The 18,745-nt window shown below is 38.0% G+C and overlaps 1 protein-coding gene across 4 annotated transcripts in view; it reads right to left on the bottom strand.

Moving 5' to 3' along the window:
* Positions 1-18,745, bottom strand: part of MINPP1 (multiple inositol-polyphosphate phosphatase 1) — a 52,948-nt gene that overhangs the window by 24,368 nt on the left and 9,835 nt on the right. For 3 of the 4 annotated variants that reach the window (XM_044935384.2, XM_044935385.2, XM_006072994.4), the window contains exon 4: positions 12,756-12,889. The exons of the other annotated variant lie outside the window; for it this stretch is intronic. In XM_044935384.2, coding sequence (XP_044791319.1) covers positions 12,756-12,889 — 134 coding nt within the window. The remainder of the gene's footprint in view (positions 1-12,755; positions 12,890-18,745) is intronic. 4 annotated transcript variants of the gene reach the window in all.

Genomic DNA, 18,745 nt, shown 5'->3' with positions numbered 1-18,745 from the left:
AGTGTTGCAAAATTAGCCCATAAAAGACATTATTATAAAAACAAAAAAGGCAAACCACAGTTTAGGAGAATATACTTGTAAAGTATAAATCTGAGAAAGACTCTGTATCTAGAGTATACATTAAAGAACTCTTAAAGCAACAATAATAAAAATGATAAATAACCCAATTAAAAAATGGCAAAAGATTTGAACAGACACTTAACCAAAGTAAACACATGGATGGTAAATAAGCTCAGTATCACTAGCTGTATGGCTGTTAGCATGACTGGTATTATCTTGAGCTCTTAACAGCTTTTCCTGTCTCTGCCAGGGCTGTAATGTGTAGTACTGAATCACTTCTCAGATAATCACGATGGTATGGTCACTCACTGAGAGCCAGACATCCTGGAATGTGAAGTCAAGTGGGTCTTAGGAAGCATCACTACGAACAAAGCTAGTGGAGGTGATGGAATTCCAGTTGAGCTGTTTCAAATCCTCAAAGATGATGCTGTGAAAGTGCTGCACTCAATATGCCAGCAAATTTGGAAAACTCAGCAGTGACCACAGGACTGGAAAAGGTCAGTTTTCATTCCAATCCCAAAGAACAGCAACGCCAAAGAATGCTCAAACTACCGCACAATTGCACTCATCTCATATGCTAGTAAAGTAATGTTCAAAATTCTCCAAGCCAGGCTTCAGCAACATGTGAACCGTGAACTTCCAGATATTCAGGCTGGTTTTAGAAAGGGCAGGGGAACCAGAGACCAAGTTGCCAACATCCGCTGGATCATCGAAAAAGCAAGAGAGTTCCAGAAAAACATCCACTTCTGCTTTATTGACTATGCCAAAGCCTTTGACTGTGTGGATCACAATAAACTGTGGAAAATTCTTCAAGAGATGGGAATACCAGATCACCTGACCTGCCTCTTGAGAAACCTGTATGCAGGTCAGGAAGCAACAGTTAGAACTGGACATGGAACAACAGACTGCTTCCAAATAGGAAAAGGAGTACGTCAAGGCTGTATATTGTCACCCTGCTTATTTAACTTATATGCAGAGTACATCATGAGAAATGCTGGGCTGGACGAAGCACAAGCTGGAATCAAGATTGCCGGGAGAAGTATCAATAACCTCAGATATGCAGATGACACCACCCTTATGGCAGAAAGTGAAGAACTAAAGAGCCTCTTGATGAAAGTGAAAAAGGAGAGTGAAAAAGCTGGCTTAAAGCTCAACATTCAGAAAACTAAGATCATGGCATCCGGTCCCATCACTTCATGGCAAATAGATGGGAAAACAGTGGCTGACTTTATTTTTCTGGGCTCCAAAATCACTGCAGATGGTGACTGCAGCCATGAAATTAAAAGACGCTTACTCCTTGGAAGGAAAGTTATGACGAACCTAGATAGCATTTTCAATAGAAGAGACATTATTTTGTTGACCTTTGTCAACAAAGGTCCGTCTAGTCAAGGCTATGGTTTTTCCAGTGATCATGTATGGATGTGAGAGTTGGACTATAAAGAAAGCTGAGCACAGAAGAATTGATGCTTTTGAATTGTAGTGTTGGAGAAGACTCTTGAGAATCCCTTGGACTGCAAGGAGATCCAACCAGTCCATCCTAAAGGAGATCAGTCCTGGGTATTCATTGGAAGGACTGATGTTGAAGCTGAAACTCCAATACTTTGGCCACCTGATGCAAAGAGCTGACTCATTGGAAGAGACCTGATGCTGGGAAAGATTGAGGGCAGGAGGAGAAGGGGACAACAGAGGATGAGATGGTTGGATGTCATCACCGACTAAATGGACATGGGTTTGGGTGGACTCCAGGAGTTGGTGATGGACAGGGTAGCCTGGTGTGCTGCGGTTCGTGGGGTCACAAAGAGTCAGACACGACTGAGTGACTGAATTGATTGACTGACTGAATCACTTCTCTGCCATTGAGGGTTTTGTCGTTTAAGATATTGTTTAATAATCATGAGGACCAGGTGGCCTCAATGCTCTGTTAGTCCCCAAACAATAAAAACTTTCACTGATGTATTTCCAGTGTCCAGGAGACTAGTTACCCTATCTGTTAGTCTTCACTTAGAAATATGCATCCTATATCCAAGCCTGTACCCTCATATCCTAGGTTAACTGTAAAACTGTCCCAATGCCCAATTAGCAGTGCCAAGTATAGCTGATAATGCTTTCATTGTCTGCCTGATCCTGATCCCACCTTGTAAGTTATTCTATAATAAATTGATTCACTGATTACATGAAGCTGCACTCCTTTTATTTCACTTTCAAGATGACTTCTCAGTTTGGTTGGCATTTTTCATTCCATCCGTCCTCCAACACTAATTTTTAGGGAAATGAAACTAAAACTACAATGAAGTGCTCCAACACACCCATGATAATGGCTAAAATTAAAAGTATTAAATACCTACCATACCAAGTGTTGGCCAGGAAATAGAATAACTGTAACTCACACACTGGTGGGGAGAGTTTGGCAGTTTCTAAAGAAGTTAAACATGCACCTACATATGACGCAGCTATTCCATCTCTGGGTATTGTTGTTGTTTTCAGTCATTCAGACCTGTCCAACTTACCAGGCTTCCCGGTCCTTCACTATCTCCTGTTGTTTGCTCAAACTCATGTCCATTGAGTTGGTGATGTCATCCAACCATCTCGTCTTCTGTCATCCCCTTCTCCTCCTGCCCTCAATCTTTCCCAGCATCAGAGTCTTTTCCAAAGAGTCAGCTCTTTGCATCAGGTGGCCCAAGTACTAAAGCTCCAGCTTCAGCATCAGTCCTTCCAGTGCATTAATTACCCAAAAGAACTGAAAGCATGTGTTCATACAAAGACCACAAATGTTCACAGCAGCCTTATTTATAGTAGCCTCAAACTGTAAATGACCCAAATGCCTACCATAAAGAGAATGGATAAACAAATTGGATAAACAAATCCATTATATCCATATAATAGAACACTAAGTAAAATACTTAAAATTAAAAGATGCATGCTCCTTGGAAGAAAAGCTATGATAAACCTAGCAGAGACATCACTTTGCTGACAAAACTCCGTATAGTCAAAACTATGGTTTTCTCAGTAGTCATGTGTGGATGTGAGAGCTGGATGACAAAGAAGGCTGAGCACCCAAGAATTGATGCTTTCAAACTGTGGTGCTGGAGAAAGCTGCTGAGAGTCCCTTGGACAGCATGGAGATCAAACCAGTCAATCCTAAAGGAAATCAGTCCTGAATACTCATTGGAAGGACTGATGTTGAAGCTGGCCACCTGATGCGAAGAACTGACTCAGTGGAAAAGATTGATGCTGGGAAAGATTGAGGGCAGGAAGAGAAGGAGGCGACAGAGGATGAGATGGCTGGATGGCAACATCAACTCAATGGAAATGAGTGTGAGCAAACTCCAGGAGACAGTGAAGGACAGGGAAGCCTGGCGTGCTGCAGGTCATAGAGTTGCAAAGAGTCAGACATGACTGAGCGACTGAACAAGTAAAATACTAAATGAAATGGAATTATTAAATTATTGTCTCGTTCATTTGACTGATGTCAAATGTCTGAGTCATATGACTGATACTCAGAATCTTATAACCATTATGCTACATGAAAGAAGCCAAACCCCCCAAAAAAGTACACATACATCCTATAAGGTTCCCTCATATAAAATTCTAGAAAACACAAAATAATCTTAGTGACAGAAAGCAGATCAGTGGATCAGCCTGGGAATGAGGGGTGGGAACTGTATTAGAAAGAGTCACAAAGAAATTTTTGCATGCAATGGATAGTTCATTATCTTGATTATGGTGATAGTTTCATGGCTGTATAAATAGGTAAAAACTTATCAAGTTGTGTACTTTAAATATGTGCTGTTTATTTCACATCAATTTTACTTCATAAAGTTAAGTGTTAAGGGTTGATATGACCAACCTCAAAGACTCCTGCTCCCATAAAGGCTTTACCAACCCCCAATGGTTCAAATCAATTCTTCTTCAGTATTGTTTTTTACCCGTTTTAGTGCTTTTAGATAGATACGCTCCAAAACAGGACAAGTGCCTTGAGACAATAATTTAAATGTCTTCATCTTTGTATATACCTTCCATTGCCTACATAATTAGCTGTATTGAATTTGAGTAGAAGTAAAACTAAAATCAGGGAAGCACTTAGGAGGTAACTGCTAGAATAAAAAAGAGAGACGATATTAGTTTGAGTTGAGGTGGAAGAAGTGGGGGGGAAGAAAAGTAAAAGAACCTGATGTGAAGAAAAAATAACAACAACAAAATAGCACATTATGGTGAGTAGATGTAGAAGGTGAGGGAGACAGAGTCAAGAATAATACATAGATTTGTGGCTTAGATGCCTAGGAGGATAAATGACTATAAACTGGATATTCCTTCATTATACACTAAGCACCAACTGCATCGCAGGCATGTTCCAGACACTGAGGACAGACCAGGGAAATAAAGTTCTAGCCATCACAGACCTACAGTCCACTGAAAGTCAAAACATGTCTTTCCAAAAGACAAATGGACAGCTGAATTTGAATTCAAAGCATAGCCAGGCTAGTTATATTAACTTTTACCTTGTTTTAGCCAGTATCTTTCAACAACTAGCACTAGAAGAGTCTGTGCTACCTAGTTAAACTCATGGAACAACAACTTCGGAACAGTAACAAGTTCTGAGACTTTAGAATCTGCATACACTTCTAAGAACTTCAAAAGACAAAGCTCCCTGGTTACAATGGGCTAAGTAATCGCTGGGTGCCACTATACTTTTATTTCAATACTGCCATCTTAGGTTAACACGTGGAACTACACAATCTTCAAAAGTCATACCCTTATTCAATAGTGAATGCAAAGATTGAACAAAGATTAATGAGAGCTATTTAATGACTGTAACATATATTTACAATAATTAATTCGCATATCTGAGAGTATCTCTGACAAAATGGAAGATCTCATGAGTTAAGCAATTATACAGTTCGGAATATAAACCTTTCTTTGAAAAACTAGGAAGTGACTTGCTGAATCTCAATTAAAAATAAAAATATACTAACAGACAATGGGGAATGGGAAAGTAGAATAAAATGCAGATAAATCTTACTTAGTCAGGAAGTTTAACCTGCTTTTCTAACCACAGCTGTTTAAACAGCACTAGCTGTTTAAATGTGCTTAAATACTAAAGTTACTGGTTTTAACTTTAATCCCACGACTGCAGTGATGGTTTAAGAAGGAAAATAAGGTCAAGATCCCAGTAAGTGTCAAGGACCATGGATCTGGAGGACTGGTTATATTTAACCAAAATGTTGATACTTATCAATTAACATTATTTACAATCTCCAATTTTGCTGTGAAGTAAAATCACACTATTAGAATTATGTTGAAAAGTATTCAGAAACATTGAAGAATACCTTTGATTTAACATTACTATAAAAAGATAACAACAAAAAAAGATCACAACCTGTGTACACAGTACCATTTCAATACGGGGTGGAGGAGGGATGGAGAAAGCAAAAATAGCCTCAGAACTCTAGAAATGAGTGAAGACATTTCTTCAGATAATATCAAGGATAAATACTGTTTCTGTATATATGTATACAAATACATATATAAGCACACTCACTTAGTATAAACTCTAAATGCAAATACAAAAAAACATTAAGTAAAATAATATTTTGATAGAACAGTTCATAAAATATACAAATATAAAATATTCTGTTAAAACCTTATTACACCACACTGGTGTGTGATGTTAGTAGTGGAGGAGGCCATGTCTGTGAGGGAAGGGATAGAACATGGGAACTTTGTATTTCCACCCATTTTTGTTGTAAACCTAAAAGTGCTCTAAAAAATAAAGTCTATTAGTTTTGGGGGTTTTAAACCTATTATTCTCTCTGTACTGAGCATATATTGGTTTTCTTGAGAAGTATCCTAAATTTTGGCACTGCTAATAAAATTGGTTAGTATCACTCTGTTTTCTGGAAAGCAATCTGACAGAAGTCTCTAAATTCAATTTTTCCCTTTACCTGTTTAAGATTTCATCTTGATGCAGTTAAACAAATTTAAAAATCCGTAATCAGTCTTTTAGTATAGAGAAAACCAGGACCTGAAAAGTATCTGCCAGTTTCTTCACAATAAGTGCTGACTTTCTCTCCTTAGCTAGAAAAGGAGGCAGTGGCCAAAAAAATTTTGTCTTACAAGGTCAAATTCTCCTTCCTTTAACTTTTATACTGTTTTACCCAGTCTCCTACACTGCAGGCAGATTCTTTCCCAACTGAACCACAAGGGAATAACCATACTGTTTTACAATCTTACATAAATAGTTGTATCACAACCCATGGCTTTTTTATACATTTCTATTTTCTCTATATTGTTACAAGTCACAAGTACAATGACTTTGTCCAGCTCATATGATACTGCCTGACATATATCACAGGAGATGTTTAAAATACTGTTGAATGAATCTTCTTTTCAATTCACTAATACAAGAGTAATCCTCCAAAAGGAGTAAAAATGTTCTGTATCCTGCTGATGGAAAGGGACTTAATTTAAGGAATGAGCTCAAGAACATGAAAATTTGAAGAGGTTAACTACTAGAAAGTATCTGTTTCTAATATTTGAATCATGGCAGCAGGGAGAGGAAAGGTATGTGAATGTCTGACAAAGACATTAAGGACATGTTTGACCAGAGACCTCTCACATACAGTAACAATACCATATCTGTATCCTACATTATACTAAGTGTTTTAATAGAAATTATCTCACTTGATTAAAAACCCTGTGAGTCAGGACAATAATTCCCCTTTTCAGAAGTGAGGAATCTGCAGCATCAATAGAGTAGAACCAGGACTCAAAACCAAATCTAAGCATCTGCCTACTACATCCCATGGCTTCTATATTACCACATCTTATTCAACAAGACATCCATGACATGAAAATTAGTCTCATTAGCTTCTGAGTAGATAAAAAAACACAACTAGCTATTACCTAACATAATGGAATAGTCAGTCCATTGCAATTTTTTTCCCCACTGTACTTCACTTGTGGGTAAGATAAGCAAAGCATAACAAAATAAACTAAACCTGGAATTTCATTTTAATATAAATCACATATAAAGTATATGTTTAAAAAGATTCTTTTTAAACAATTTTACTTTCCCACCAAAAATGCATAAGGTTTCCAATTGCTCCACACCTTATCAACACTTAAGAAAAATTAAAAAAATTTTTTCTTATTTTAGCCAGTGAATAGGAAAAATACTTTTAGTCCTTTCCTCCTCTGTTTCTCGTTTCCTCTCACATTCCTAATGTTTCTGACCCCTCTGGTTACCATATCTGCAGGGTTTTTCCCACACTAGGCAACACTCTGTGATACCAGGTGGCTGTTCTAGGCATTATCTCCCACAGGCTAAGGGCTCAGTCCCACGAGACTGCCCCTACTTCAGGTGCCAACTGTAAGTAGCAGGTCTTCACCTAGGTCTCCCACAACTTCTATCCAATATGGCCACAGATAGAAGGCTCTCATGATCCCCTTAGGTTTAATTTGCTAGACTGGCTCACAGAAGTCAGGAAAATACTAATTTGCACTTACCAGTTTACTATAAAAGGGTATCATAAAAGACATAGATGAACATCCAGATGGAAAAGGAGTACAGGGAAAGGTAAGTGGGAAGGGGCACAGAGCTTCCATGTCCTCTCCAGACATGCCTCTTTCTCAACTCTTCTACTTGTTCACCACCCCAGAAGTCCCGTGAACCTTGCAGGCATGACTGATCATTAACTCCATTTCCAGCCCTTCTCCCCTCTCAAGAGAACTGTGGGGAATGGTGGTGGTGACTGGGAGCAGTGGGAGGATGAGGCTGAGAATTCCAAGCTTCTAATCACAGCTTGTTATTTCCAGTGAACAGCCATCATCCTGGAGCCATCCAGTCATCTCAGAACAAAAGACATTCTTACCACCTAACATGGTACAATGGTTTCAGGAGCCCAATGTCAAGAACCCGGGGCAGAGACCAACATATATATTTTTTCTCTTATTTTACAGCCAACTTAGGAGTATAAGCAGTATTTCATTGTGATTTTGGAGAAAGCAATGGCAACCTACTTCAGTACTCTAGCCTGGAAAATCCCATGGACGGAGGAGCCTGGCAGACTGCAGTCCATGGGGTCGCTAAGAGTCGGACACGACTGAGTGACTTCACTTTCACTTTTCACTTTAACGCATCGGAGAAGGAAATGGCAACCCACTCCAGTGTTCTTGCCTGGAGAATCCCAGGGACGGGGGAGCCTGATGGGCTGCCATATACGGGGTCGCACAGAGTCAGACACGACTGAAACGACTTAGCAGCAGCAGCACTATGATTTTAATATCTAACAATATTATCAGATAGTTTATTAGTATCTTTTCACATGCTTATTTGCTATCCACGTATCTTTCTTTAGTAAAGTATCTGTTCAAATTTTTGGCCCTTTTCAAAATTGGATTATGTGTCACCTTATCAGTGAGATGTAACTTTTTAAATATATTTTGGATTCAAATCCTTAATCACATATATATAGTTTGCAACTATTTTCTCCAAGTCTGTTGCTTGTCTTCTCAGTTTCCAAATAGCGCTTTTCTTTTTGAAGCACAAAGATTTTTAATTTTGATGAAGTTCATTTCAATTTTTTTAAATGGATTATGCATTTGTTTCTGTATCTAAGAAGTCATTGCCTAATCCAAGATGGTGAAGACCTACTACTATGTTTTCTTCAAAGAGTTTCATAGTTTTAGCTTTTAAATCCAGGTCCTTGATCCTACATTTTGTTTGTTTCTCTTTAAAAACTGTAGTACAACTATACTAGTTTCAAGTGTATAACCGGATTCAATATTTTTAAAGATTATACTCTAAATTATTACAAAATAATGGCTATGTTTTCCTGTGCTGCACAATATATCCTTGCTGCTTGATCCTACATTTTTTTCTAGAAGTTTTCTAATTCTAGATTTTACACAAGTCTATAATCCCTTTTTCTGTGTCATATGGGGAAGGGTCTGAGTGTCATTTTTTTAACATATGGGTTTCCAACTGTTCCAGCACCATTTGTTGAAAGGACGCCAATACATTACCTTGGCATCTGTGCAAAAAACTGACCATATATATCAGAATTTACTTCTTGACTTGATTATATTGGTCTATTTGTTTATGGCTACAATTTTATAATAAGTTTTAAAGTCAGGTATTTATTAAGTCCTTTTGCTTTTTCAAAATTGTTTTAGCTCTTCTAGAGCCTCTGCATTTCTGTATAGATTTTAGAATAAGCTTCTCAATTTCTACAAAGAGATCCACTGCAATTATGACAGGGATTGCAGTCAGTCTACAGATGATCAATCTGAATCTTCCAATCTATAAAGATAGTATATCTCTGGATTATTTTGGGTTATCTTTAATTTCTCTCTGTAATGCTTTGCAGTTTTCAGTGTACAGAAATGCTCATTTTAAAAATACCAACAATAAATATCTTACTTAAGCTTTGAATCTGGTAACAAGTTGTAACAGCAAATTTTGCAGAAGTTATTTAAGAATCTTTCAGACACAATTTTAAGTTTTCCATACCTCACATTCATCAATGAGATAAACACTAAACAATGAAAAAACAGCAAAGGTCTGTTAATCTCATAAAGTTTAAGGGTTTTAAAACATTCATAAAACCAAGTAGGAAAGAAATTAATACCTATCTCAAAGAGGGAACTTGCCTTGACTATTTTGTTTCTATCAAAAAAGTGTTTGGTAGCAGAAACTAAGTACAGCTCTTTCTCCACTTATGATGGGGTTACATCTCAACAAACACTTCATTAAACTGAAAACATCCAGTCAGAAACCTACCAAACATCATAGCTTACCTTTTGTTGTTGTTCAATTGCTCAGTCGTGTCTGACTCTTTGTGACCCCATGAACTGCAGCACACCAGGCTTCCCTGTCCTGCTATTTCCTGGAGTCTGCTCAAATCTACCCTACTTTAAATGCGTTCAAAATGCTAACATTAGCCTACAGTTGAGCAGAATCACCTAAGACAGAGCCTACTTTATAATAAAGTGCTGAATATCTCACATTAAACACTGTACTGAAAATGAAATACAGCACAGCTGTGTGGGTCTAGAATGGTTTTAAGAATACTGGCAGTGTTTTGCTTGTGACGAGTTACTGACTGAGAGCTGCAGCTGACTGCCGATGCCCAGCAGTATGAGAGTATCACACTGCAGATAGCTGGCCTGGGAAAAGCACAGCTTCTACTGAATGTGTATCATGTTTGCACCATCATAAAGTCAAAAACTTTTAAGTCAAACCATCATCATAAATCATGAATTAGGAACCACGTGTACTAAATCTGGTTTTCTTCCCTAACTCCCATCTAACCCAAAGAAATTTCACCAACTAAGGTCATCCACACACACATACACAATTTCTCTATATATCTATATGTATATAAAACAATACCACAAACTCAATCAAATGTACCATCTTCAGTCTTTCTGTCACAATCTTTTACTACAAGATTTTCATTTCCAACTGTGAATATACAAGCTTTCATGGAGTCATATTTGTCAAACAGTTTAGATTCTACCAAAGGTTCAAATTGTGAAAAGTATTTTTAAACTCTGAGAAGTACGAATGTTAAAGAGACTTTTTGATGAGAAACTCTCATTTAAAATAAAAACTTAGAAAAATTCATATCAGAAATCATGTACAATTTCACTATTTAAAATATAGCAAAAATTAGAAACTACCCAAACGCTCAGTGACAAGATGATATAAACTATGGTATTTACTTACTGAATATTGAATATTACTGAATACTGTACTCTAGTAAAAATGAATAAACTATAGAATATGTAGTTTATTCATTGAAACTGAAAGATGATGCTGTGAAAGTGTTGCACTCAATATGCCAGCAAATTTGGAAAATTCAGCAGTGGCCACAGGACTGGAAAAGGTGAGTCTTCATTCCAATCCCAAAGAAAGGCAATGCCAAAGAATGCTCAAACTACCGCACAATTGCACCCATCTCAAACGCTAGCAAAGTAATCCTCAAAATTCTCCAAGCTGGGCTTCAGCAATACGTGAACCGTGAACTTCCTGATGTTCAAGCTGGTTTTAGAAAAGGCAGAGGAACCAGAGATCAAATTGCCAACATCTGCTGGATCATGGAAAAAGCAAGAGGGTTCCAGAAAAACATCTATTTCTGCTTTATTGACTATGCCAAAGCCTTTGACTGTGTGGATCACAATAAACTGCGGAAAATTCTGAAAGAGATGGGAATGCCAGACCACCTGATCTGCCTCTTGAGAAATCTGTATGCAGGTCAGGAAGCAACAGTTAGAACTGGACATGGAACAACAGACTGCTTCCAAATAGGAAAAGGAGTACATCAAGGCTGTATATTGTCAACCTGTTTATTTAACTTATATGCAGAGCACATCATGAGAAACGCTGGACTGGAAGAAACACAAGCTGGAATCAAGATTGCTGGGAGAAATATCAATCATCAAGATATGCAGATGATACCACCCTTATGGCAGAAAGCGAAGAGGAACTAAAGAGCCTCTGGATGAAAGTGAAAAAGGAGAGTGAAAAAGTTGGCTTCAAGCTCAACATTCAGAAAACTAAGATCATGGCATCTGGTCCCATCACTTCATGGGAAATAGATGGGGAAACAGTGGAAACAGTATCAGACTTTATTTTTGGGGGCTCCAAAATCACTACAGATGGTGACTGCTGCCATGAAATTAAAAGACGCTTACTCCTTGGAAGGAAAGTTATGACCAACCTAGATAGCATATTCAAAAGCAGAGACATTACTTTGCCAACAAAGGTCTGTCTAGTCAAGGCTATGGTTTTTCCAGTGGTCATGTATGGATGTAAGTTGGACTGTGAAGAAGGCTGAGCGCCGAAGAATTGATGCTTTTGAACTGTGGTGTTGGAGAAGACTCTTGAGAGTCCCTTGGACTGCAAGGAGATCCAACCAGTCCATTCTGAAGGAGATCAGCCCTGGGATTTCTTTGGAAGGAATGATGCTAAAGCTGAAACTCCAGTACTTTGGCCACCTCATGAGAAGAGTTGACTCATTGGAAAAGACTCTGATGCTGGGAGGGATTGGGGGCCAGAGGAGAAGGGGACGACAGAGGATGAGATGGCTGGATGGCATCACTGACTCTATGGACGTGAGTCTCAGTGAACTCCGGGAGTTGGTGATGGACAGGGAGGCCTGGCGTGCTGCGATTCATGGGGTCACAAAGAGTCAGACACGAATGAGCGACTGATCTGATAGAATATGTAACAACATGATAAATATTATAAATGTAATGTTGGAGGGGGAAAGAAACAATCCCAAAACACAGTAAGCATATGTCTCTAAGCAAAACTAAGTATGTCATTTGGGCACAGATACATTCACAATAAAAAAAATTTTACAGAGACTAAGGAATAATATGAACCAAATGGGGTATAGTCTGCAAAGGGGATAGGAAGTAAATAGGGCCAGGGGAGTGTGGAAAATGAAATCATGGAGAAATACATAAATAGACAAATACATAAAAAGACTAATGCGCCAGTTCTTGGGTTGAATGGAGGGTGTACATGCTTTATAACTTACATAGGTCATCTAATTCTTTTGTAAGTATAATTATTTTTTAATAACATAAAAGCAAAATCTATTTTTAAAAATCACCCATTATAAAACATTTTCCAGAAGCTTAATTGGGCTTTAATCCTGTTTTAAAAAGTTTTTAAAAGTTTTTACCGTTGTTTCTGTTTAACTGCTTTGTCCAAGTGCTGAAAGATATCCTGAAACAGGGTGCAGCTGGATCGACTGTTAATAGAATACCCATATCCTCTTTTCCAATATTGTTTCAGATCATTTAAATATTCTAAAACCTAAAAATAAAAATTTCAAAAATCATTACATTTTTATTAACAGATTTTCTGATTTAATAATGATCTCTCAGAAAAGGTTACATTGTTTAATCACTATTCTACACAAAGTACAGGAGAATCTTAGCAGTTACAAAGTTTTTATTTACCACTTCAAGTATTTAAGGGTGAGACCCAGAGATTTACGCTGATTCACAAACCTGAATGGGAATGTAGAGACTGACATGAAAGAGCAAGTCAGCAGTATTCACAGCCAACAATCCCAGCATCCTTAACAGTTCAGAAGAGTGGGATAAAGACAGGCGCATGCCTCCCTTCTCTTCTAAAATTATATTAAGATCATAGCAAAGATAGAAACAGAAAAAAGAAAACAAATAGAAAAATATTCATTAGAGCACAGAAAGTTGCTCACAGTGAGTCAGGAATTTTAAAGAATTTTAGGAAGGTAGAAACCAGATAGAAAATGAGTTACTTTAATTCAAACAACCAAAAACAGTAATAAAAATAGCAATAAAAGTAGACCAAGATTATGGAAAATTGGTACTAGAAGGAATGTATTAATATATTAAAACATTCTAAAGGACAAACTGACAAAAGACACACATCTCTAAGACCTATTAATTCCATTTATTATAATAATCACAGAGGAACATGAGAGACAATGTACAAGAATATCTTAGAATAGCAATGCTTATAGGAACCAAAAAAAAAAAAAAATCCTGGAAATACCTAAACTTCATTAAGAGGTAGATAATTAAACTATAATATACACATACTATGGATACTATGAGATTATTTATAGATCTACATGAACTGATGTTGAAAGATCTCCAAGACATAATGCTGAATGAGAACAGCTGGTTAAGAATAATAAATACTTGCTGGCCTCACCGCAGGCAATAGATCAGAGCACCAACTGCTGTTAAAGTGTGCAAGCATGATCAGTTGCTCAGTCATGTCCGACTCTTTGTGACCCTATGGACTATAGCCCACCAAGCTCCTCTGTCCGTGGGATTATCTCAGCAAGAATACTGGAGATGCCATTTTGTCTTTCAGGGGATCTTTTCGACCTAGGAATCAAACCTGTGTCTCCTGTAGCTCCTGCACTGGCAGGTGGATTCTCTACCCCTGAGCCACCTGGGAAGCCCATTTTAGTGTGATGGGGCAATATCAGGCATTTCTGAACCTGTCATGGCCAGAGTATTCTTACTCTACTGGGTTTATTTTTATGTAGCCCAGTGTATGTTGTTTAACTATTGTTGGTAAGGAGAGAAGAGCAAGATGGAGGGAAGGATGGGACACAGATACATATAGAAGATGGTCATATGTGAGCCAGCGAAAAAGGTCTGGAACAGATCTTTCTCTTACAGCTCTCAGAGGAGACTAGGCCTGCTGACATCTTAAGTGTGGACTAGTAGTGGAATATATTAATCTTCTTTTTTCATTTTCCTGAGAGGTAATTGAAAGCTATAATTTATGCAGTTATTTTCAATGTTTGGAGCCTTATGCCTTTCACAGATTTATTAAAAATGCTGGATCTCTTTTGAGTTTTGAAATCTTGGACACATTCCATAATTTAGTTGAGATTTACTTCATTATCTGCTGAGAGTTCCAGCACCTCCTCCGAATTGTGCAAAGTCCTCAAAAATACCCTTACCACACAGACAGTGTTCAATAAATGCCAATTGTTTTGTGAATTTCTGTATTTTTGTAAGACATTTGTTAAAGAAAAAAAGTAGAATAAATACAGTACAATACCATTTACTACCAAAATACACACATACATTAAAAGATTGAAAAGTACACATTAAACTGACAAGAAGGGTAGATTTTCTGTGGAGACCTCTTAACTTGGAGATGGTGATTAAGGTAGCCTTTATCTGAATGTTAAAACTTGTAATTCATGTATCATTTGATCTAACACCAAAAGTGGAGGATAAAAAGTTGCAATCCAAAAGAGGTACAAGAGAAGACTATGTAGCCGATATGAGCCATTCTTCCCAGAAAAGTCCCTAGAGAAATTAAGTGCTAGCTGTAAGTTTAAAACCAAGAGCAAGGACAGGCCAGTGCCATGTACTAAAAACAAAACTCAACAAATACTAAAAGTGAAAGTGAAGTCACTCAGTCGTGTCCAACTCTTTGCAACCCTGTGGACTCTAGCCTACAAGGCTCCTCTGTCCATGGGATTCTCCAGGCAAGAATACTGGAGTGGGTTGCTAAAGAGGTAATTAAATAAAGAAGTTAACAAAAGGACAAAGTAAAAAAATTTTTAATGAAAATAAAAAGAATTAGACAAAGTTTTGCCAAATCTTTTCAAGAAATGAAACAAAAATAGTATCAGAAATGAAAAAGAAGAGGCACTCTGAAACTGACACAGGGAAAAGAATGTCAGGCAGAATGCAGCAGTCTTGCTGAGTCAAGAAGTCAGTACTCAGAGTTTAGTAAGTCTGAAGTGACTGGGATTAGAAGGTTAGAGAAGAGAGGAAGAAGGTACACAGAAAAAGAACTCCAGAAGTCACGGGGGCGGTGGGGGGAATCCCCTTGATTATGTCGCTAACGTTATGGCATTTGTAAGCTGGTCACTGCAGAGCTGGCACAAGGCTAGGAGATGCTCACGTTGCAAGCAGCTTAAGTAGAGAGCTTCCACAGACACCAAGAGATCCAGGATTTCAATCTGGACACCAAAGGCATACTTTAACAGTAAAGATGTGTATAAGTAAAGTCTTATGTCTGAGTTTTGTAAGGTCAGGTCTCGAGTATGAAACTCAGGACGAATGAAGCTTCAAAAGGATCAAACTGATCCACAAGTAACTTAACTGCAGAATAAAACAAAATTCAACACTTAAAAGACAAAATCCAGGTATTCAACACCGTAACGTTCACAGTGTCCATTATCTAATAAATAATTACTAGAAATACAGGAATAAACAAGAAACATAACATTAAGTAGGAGAAAAATCAGTCAATACAAGAATCTATCTTAAGAAAAAAGCACAATTCAATACTAGAAAATGTACTAATGTAATTAACTATGCTAGAAGATTAAAGAAGAAAAAATAATCATCTTCCTAGATGCCAGAAATCCAGCACATTCTTCATTTTAAAAACAATAAACAAATAGAAAGTTTTAGTCGACAAGAAACAGAAATTTTCTTGGTAAGGATAACTACTGGTGACTATGCCAAACATATTTGATAATGAAAAACTGAACGTGCTCTTACCTAGAAAATATAAAGATATGTCTGCTCTCTTCTCTCAGAAATCACTCTAAACAACAAGAATCAGAAAGAGAAAGGCAAATGCTCCTTTCAAAGAGATTAGAAATCCTGAGCCACCACCATAAATGAGGACGGAGTGCCAAATGCAGTAAAAATCAAACACAACATCTCAGATAAAACCAGCAGAAGACAGATCCTCAAAGCACACAGTACACTTGCGGAAGTAAATCCAGCAATCCTTGCTCAAAACAATGAAGTCTAACAGGAGCCTCCCTGGACAGTGTGTAACACCATTACAGGAAACATACTGACCATCCATCTCTACATGAAGTGTACTGCAAAGAATCTCGGAGAAAAACTCTAAATTGTAAGGAACACTATTTATCTCTGAACCAATAGGCTCATCCCCATTGGCCACTTGAGAAGTAAAAGCTGAACTCATTGCAAAGATGAGTAATTAAAAAGGTGCTAGTGTCTATACAAACATACAAATTAAAAACAAGACAGCTACACAGATAAAACAGCCAGAAAAAAGCCCACTCACCCTAGAAATTCTACAGAGCAGATGAAAACTATAATTAAATATAGTATCATGAATTCTAAAGACTTAAGAAAATAAAATAATCATTTAAAAAAGAAAGTACAAAATGAGAAAAAAAAAGATACGGGAAGAAGCCTAAAGATAGAAATATACACTGGAACAGCTCCAAAAATAGTTTGGCTTCTACAAAGAACCCATATGAATGAAGAGGAAAGGGAATACCAATGAGGGAGGCCAAAACTGTAGATGAATTACTGCCATCACCAGGTAGAGCACAGAACTTAACATATTATGAAAATTTTATAAAAGAATAGGTATTGCAAATCCATTCATCCTCTCTGAACTTTGGAAATACATTCACCCTATAAAAAGAAGAATTTGGATTATATTAGCTGGTGCAGGAGGGCCTAGAGGAGCTATTCCACGTTCAAGGTCAGGAGGGCTGGTGCTGAGGAGATACCCCTCGTCCAAGGTAAGGAGCAGCTGTGAAGAGATACCTACGTCCAAGATAAGAGAAACCCAAGTAAGACGGTAGGTGTTGCAAGAGGGCATCAGAGGGCAGACACACTGAAACCATACTCACAGAAAACCAGTCAATCTAATCACAGTAGGACCACAGCCTTCTTTAACTCAATGAAACTAAGCCATGCCCGTGGGGCCACCCAAGACAGGCAGGTCATGGTGGAGAGGTCTGACAAAATGTGGTCCACTGGAGAAGGGAATGGCAAACCACTTCAATATTCTTGCCTTGAGAACCCCATGAACAGTATGAAAAGGCAAAATGATAGGATACTGACAGGAACTAACTCCCCAGGTCAGTACGTGCCCAATATGCTACTGGAGATCAGAGGAGAAATAACTCCAGAAAGAATGAAGGGATGGAGCCAAAGCAAAAACAATACCCACCTGTGGATGTGACTGGTGATAGAAGCAAGGTCCAATGCTGTAAAGAGCAATATTGCATAGGAACCTGGAATGTCAGGTCCATGAATCAAGGCAAATTGGAAGTGGTCAAACAAGAGATGGCAAGAGTGAACGTCGACATTCTAGGAATCAGCAAACTCAAATGGACTGGAATGGGTGAATTTAACTCAGATGACCATTATATCTACTACTGCGGGCAGGAATCCCTCAGAAGAAATGGAGTAGCCATCATGGTCAACAAAAGAGTCCGAAATGCAGTACTTGGATGCAATCTCAAAAACGACAGAATGATCGCTGTTCGTTTCCATGGCAAACCATTCAATATCACAGTAATCCAAGTCTATGCCCCAACCAGTAATGCTGAAGAAGCTGAAGTTGAACAGTTCTATGAAGACCTACAAGACCTTTTAGAACTAACACCCCAAAAAGATGTCCTTTTCATTATAGGGGACTGGAATGCAAAAGTAGGAAGTCAAGAAACACCTGGAGTAACAGGCAAATTTGGCCTTGGAGTAGGAAATGAAGCAGGGCAAAGACTAATAGAATTTTGCCAAGAAAATGCACTGGTCATAGCAAACACCCTCTTCCAACAACACAAGAGAAAACTCTACACATGGACATCACCAGATGGTCAACATCGAAATCAGATTGATTATATTCTTTGCAGCCGAAGATGGAGAAGCTCTATACAGTCAGCAAAAACAAGACCAGGAGCTGACTGTGGCTCAGATCATTAACTCCTTATTACCAAATTCAGACTTAAATTGAAGAAAGTAGGGAAAACCACTAGACCATTCAGGTATGACCTAAATCAAATCCCTTATGATTATACAGTGGAAGTAAGAAATAGATTTAAGGGCCTAGATCTGATAGATAGAGTGCCTGATGAACTATGGAATGAGGTTCGTGACATTGTACAGGAGACAGGGATCAAGACCATCCTCATGGAAAAGAAATGCAAAAAAGCAAAATGGCTGTCTGGGGAGGCCTTACAAATAGCTGTGAAAAGAAGAGAAGCGAAAAGCAAAAGAGAAATGGAAAGATATAAGCATCTGAATGCAGAGTTCCAAAGAATAGCAACAAGAGATAAGAAAGCCTTCCTCAGCAATCAATGCAAAGAAATAGAGGAAAACAACAGAATGGGAAAGACTAGAGATCTCGTCAAGAAAACTAGAG

The sequence above is a fragment of the Bubalus bubalis genome, chromosome 23 (assembly GCF_019923935.1).
Source record: "Bubalus bubalis isolate 160015118507 breed Murrah chromosome 23, NDDB_SH_1, whole genome shotgun sequence".
Taxonomy (NCBI): Eukaryota; Metazoa; Chordata; class Mammalia; order Artiodactyla; family Bovidae; genus Bubalus; species Bubalus bubalis.
Note: the sequence above shows the minus strand (reverse complement) of the source record. Positions and strands in the feature narration are given on the sequence as shown.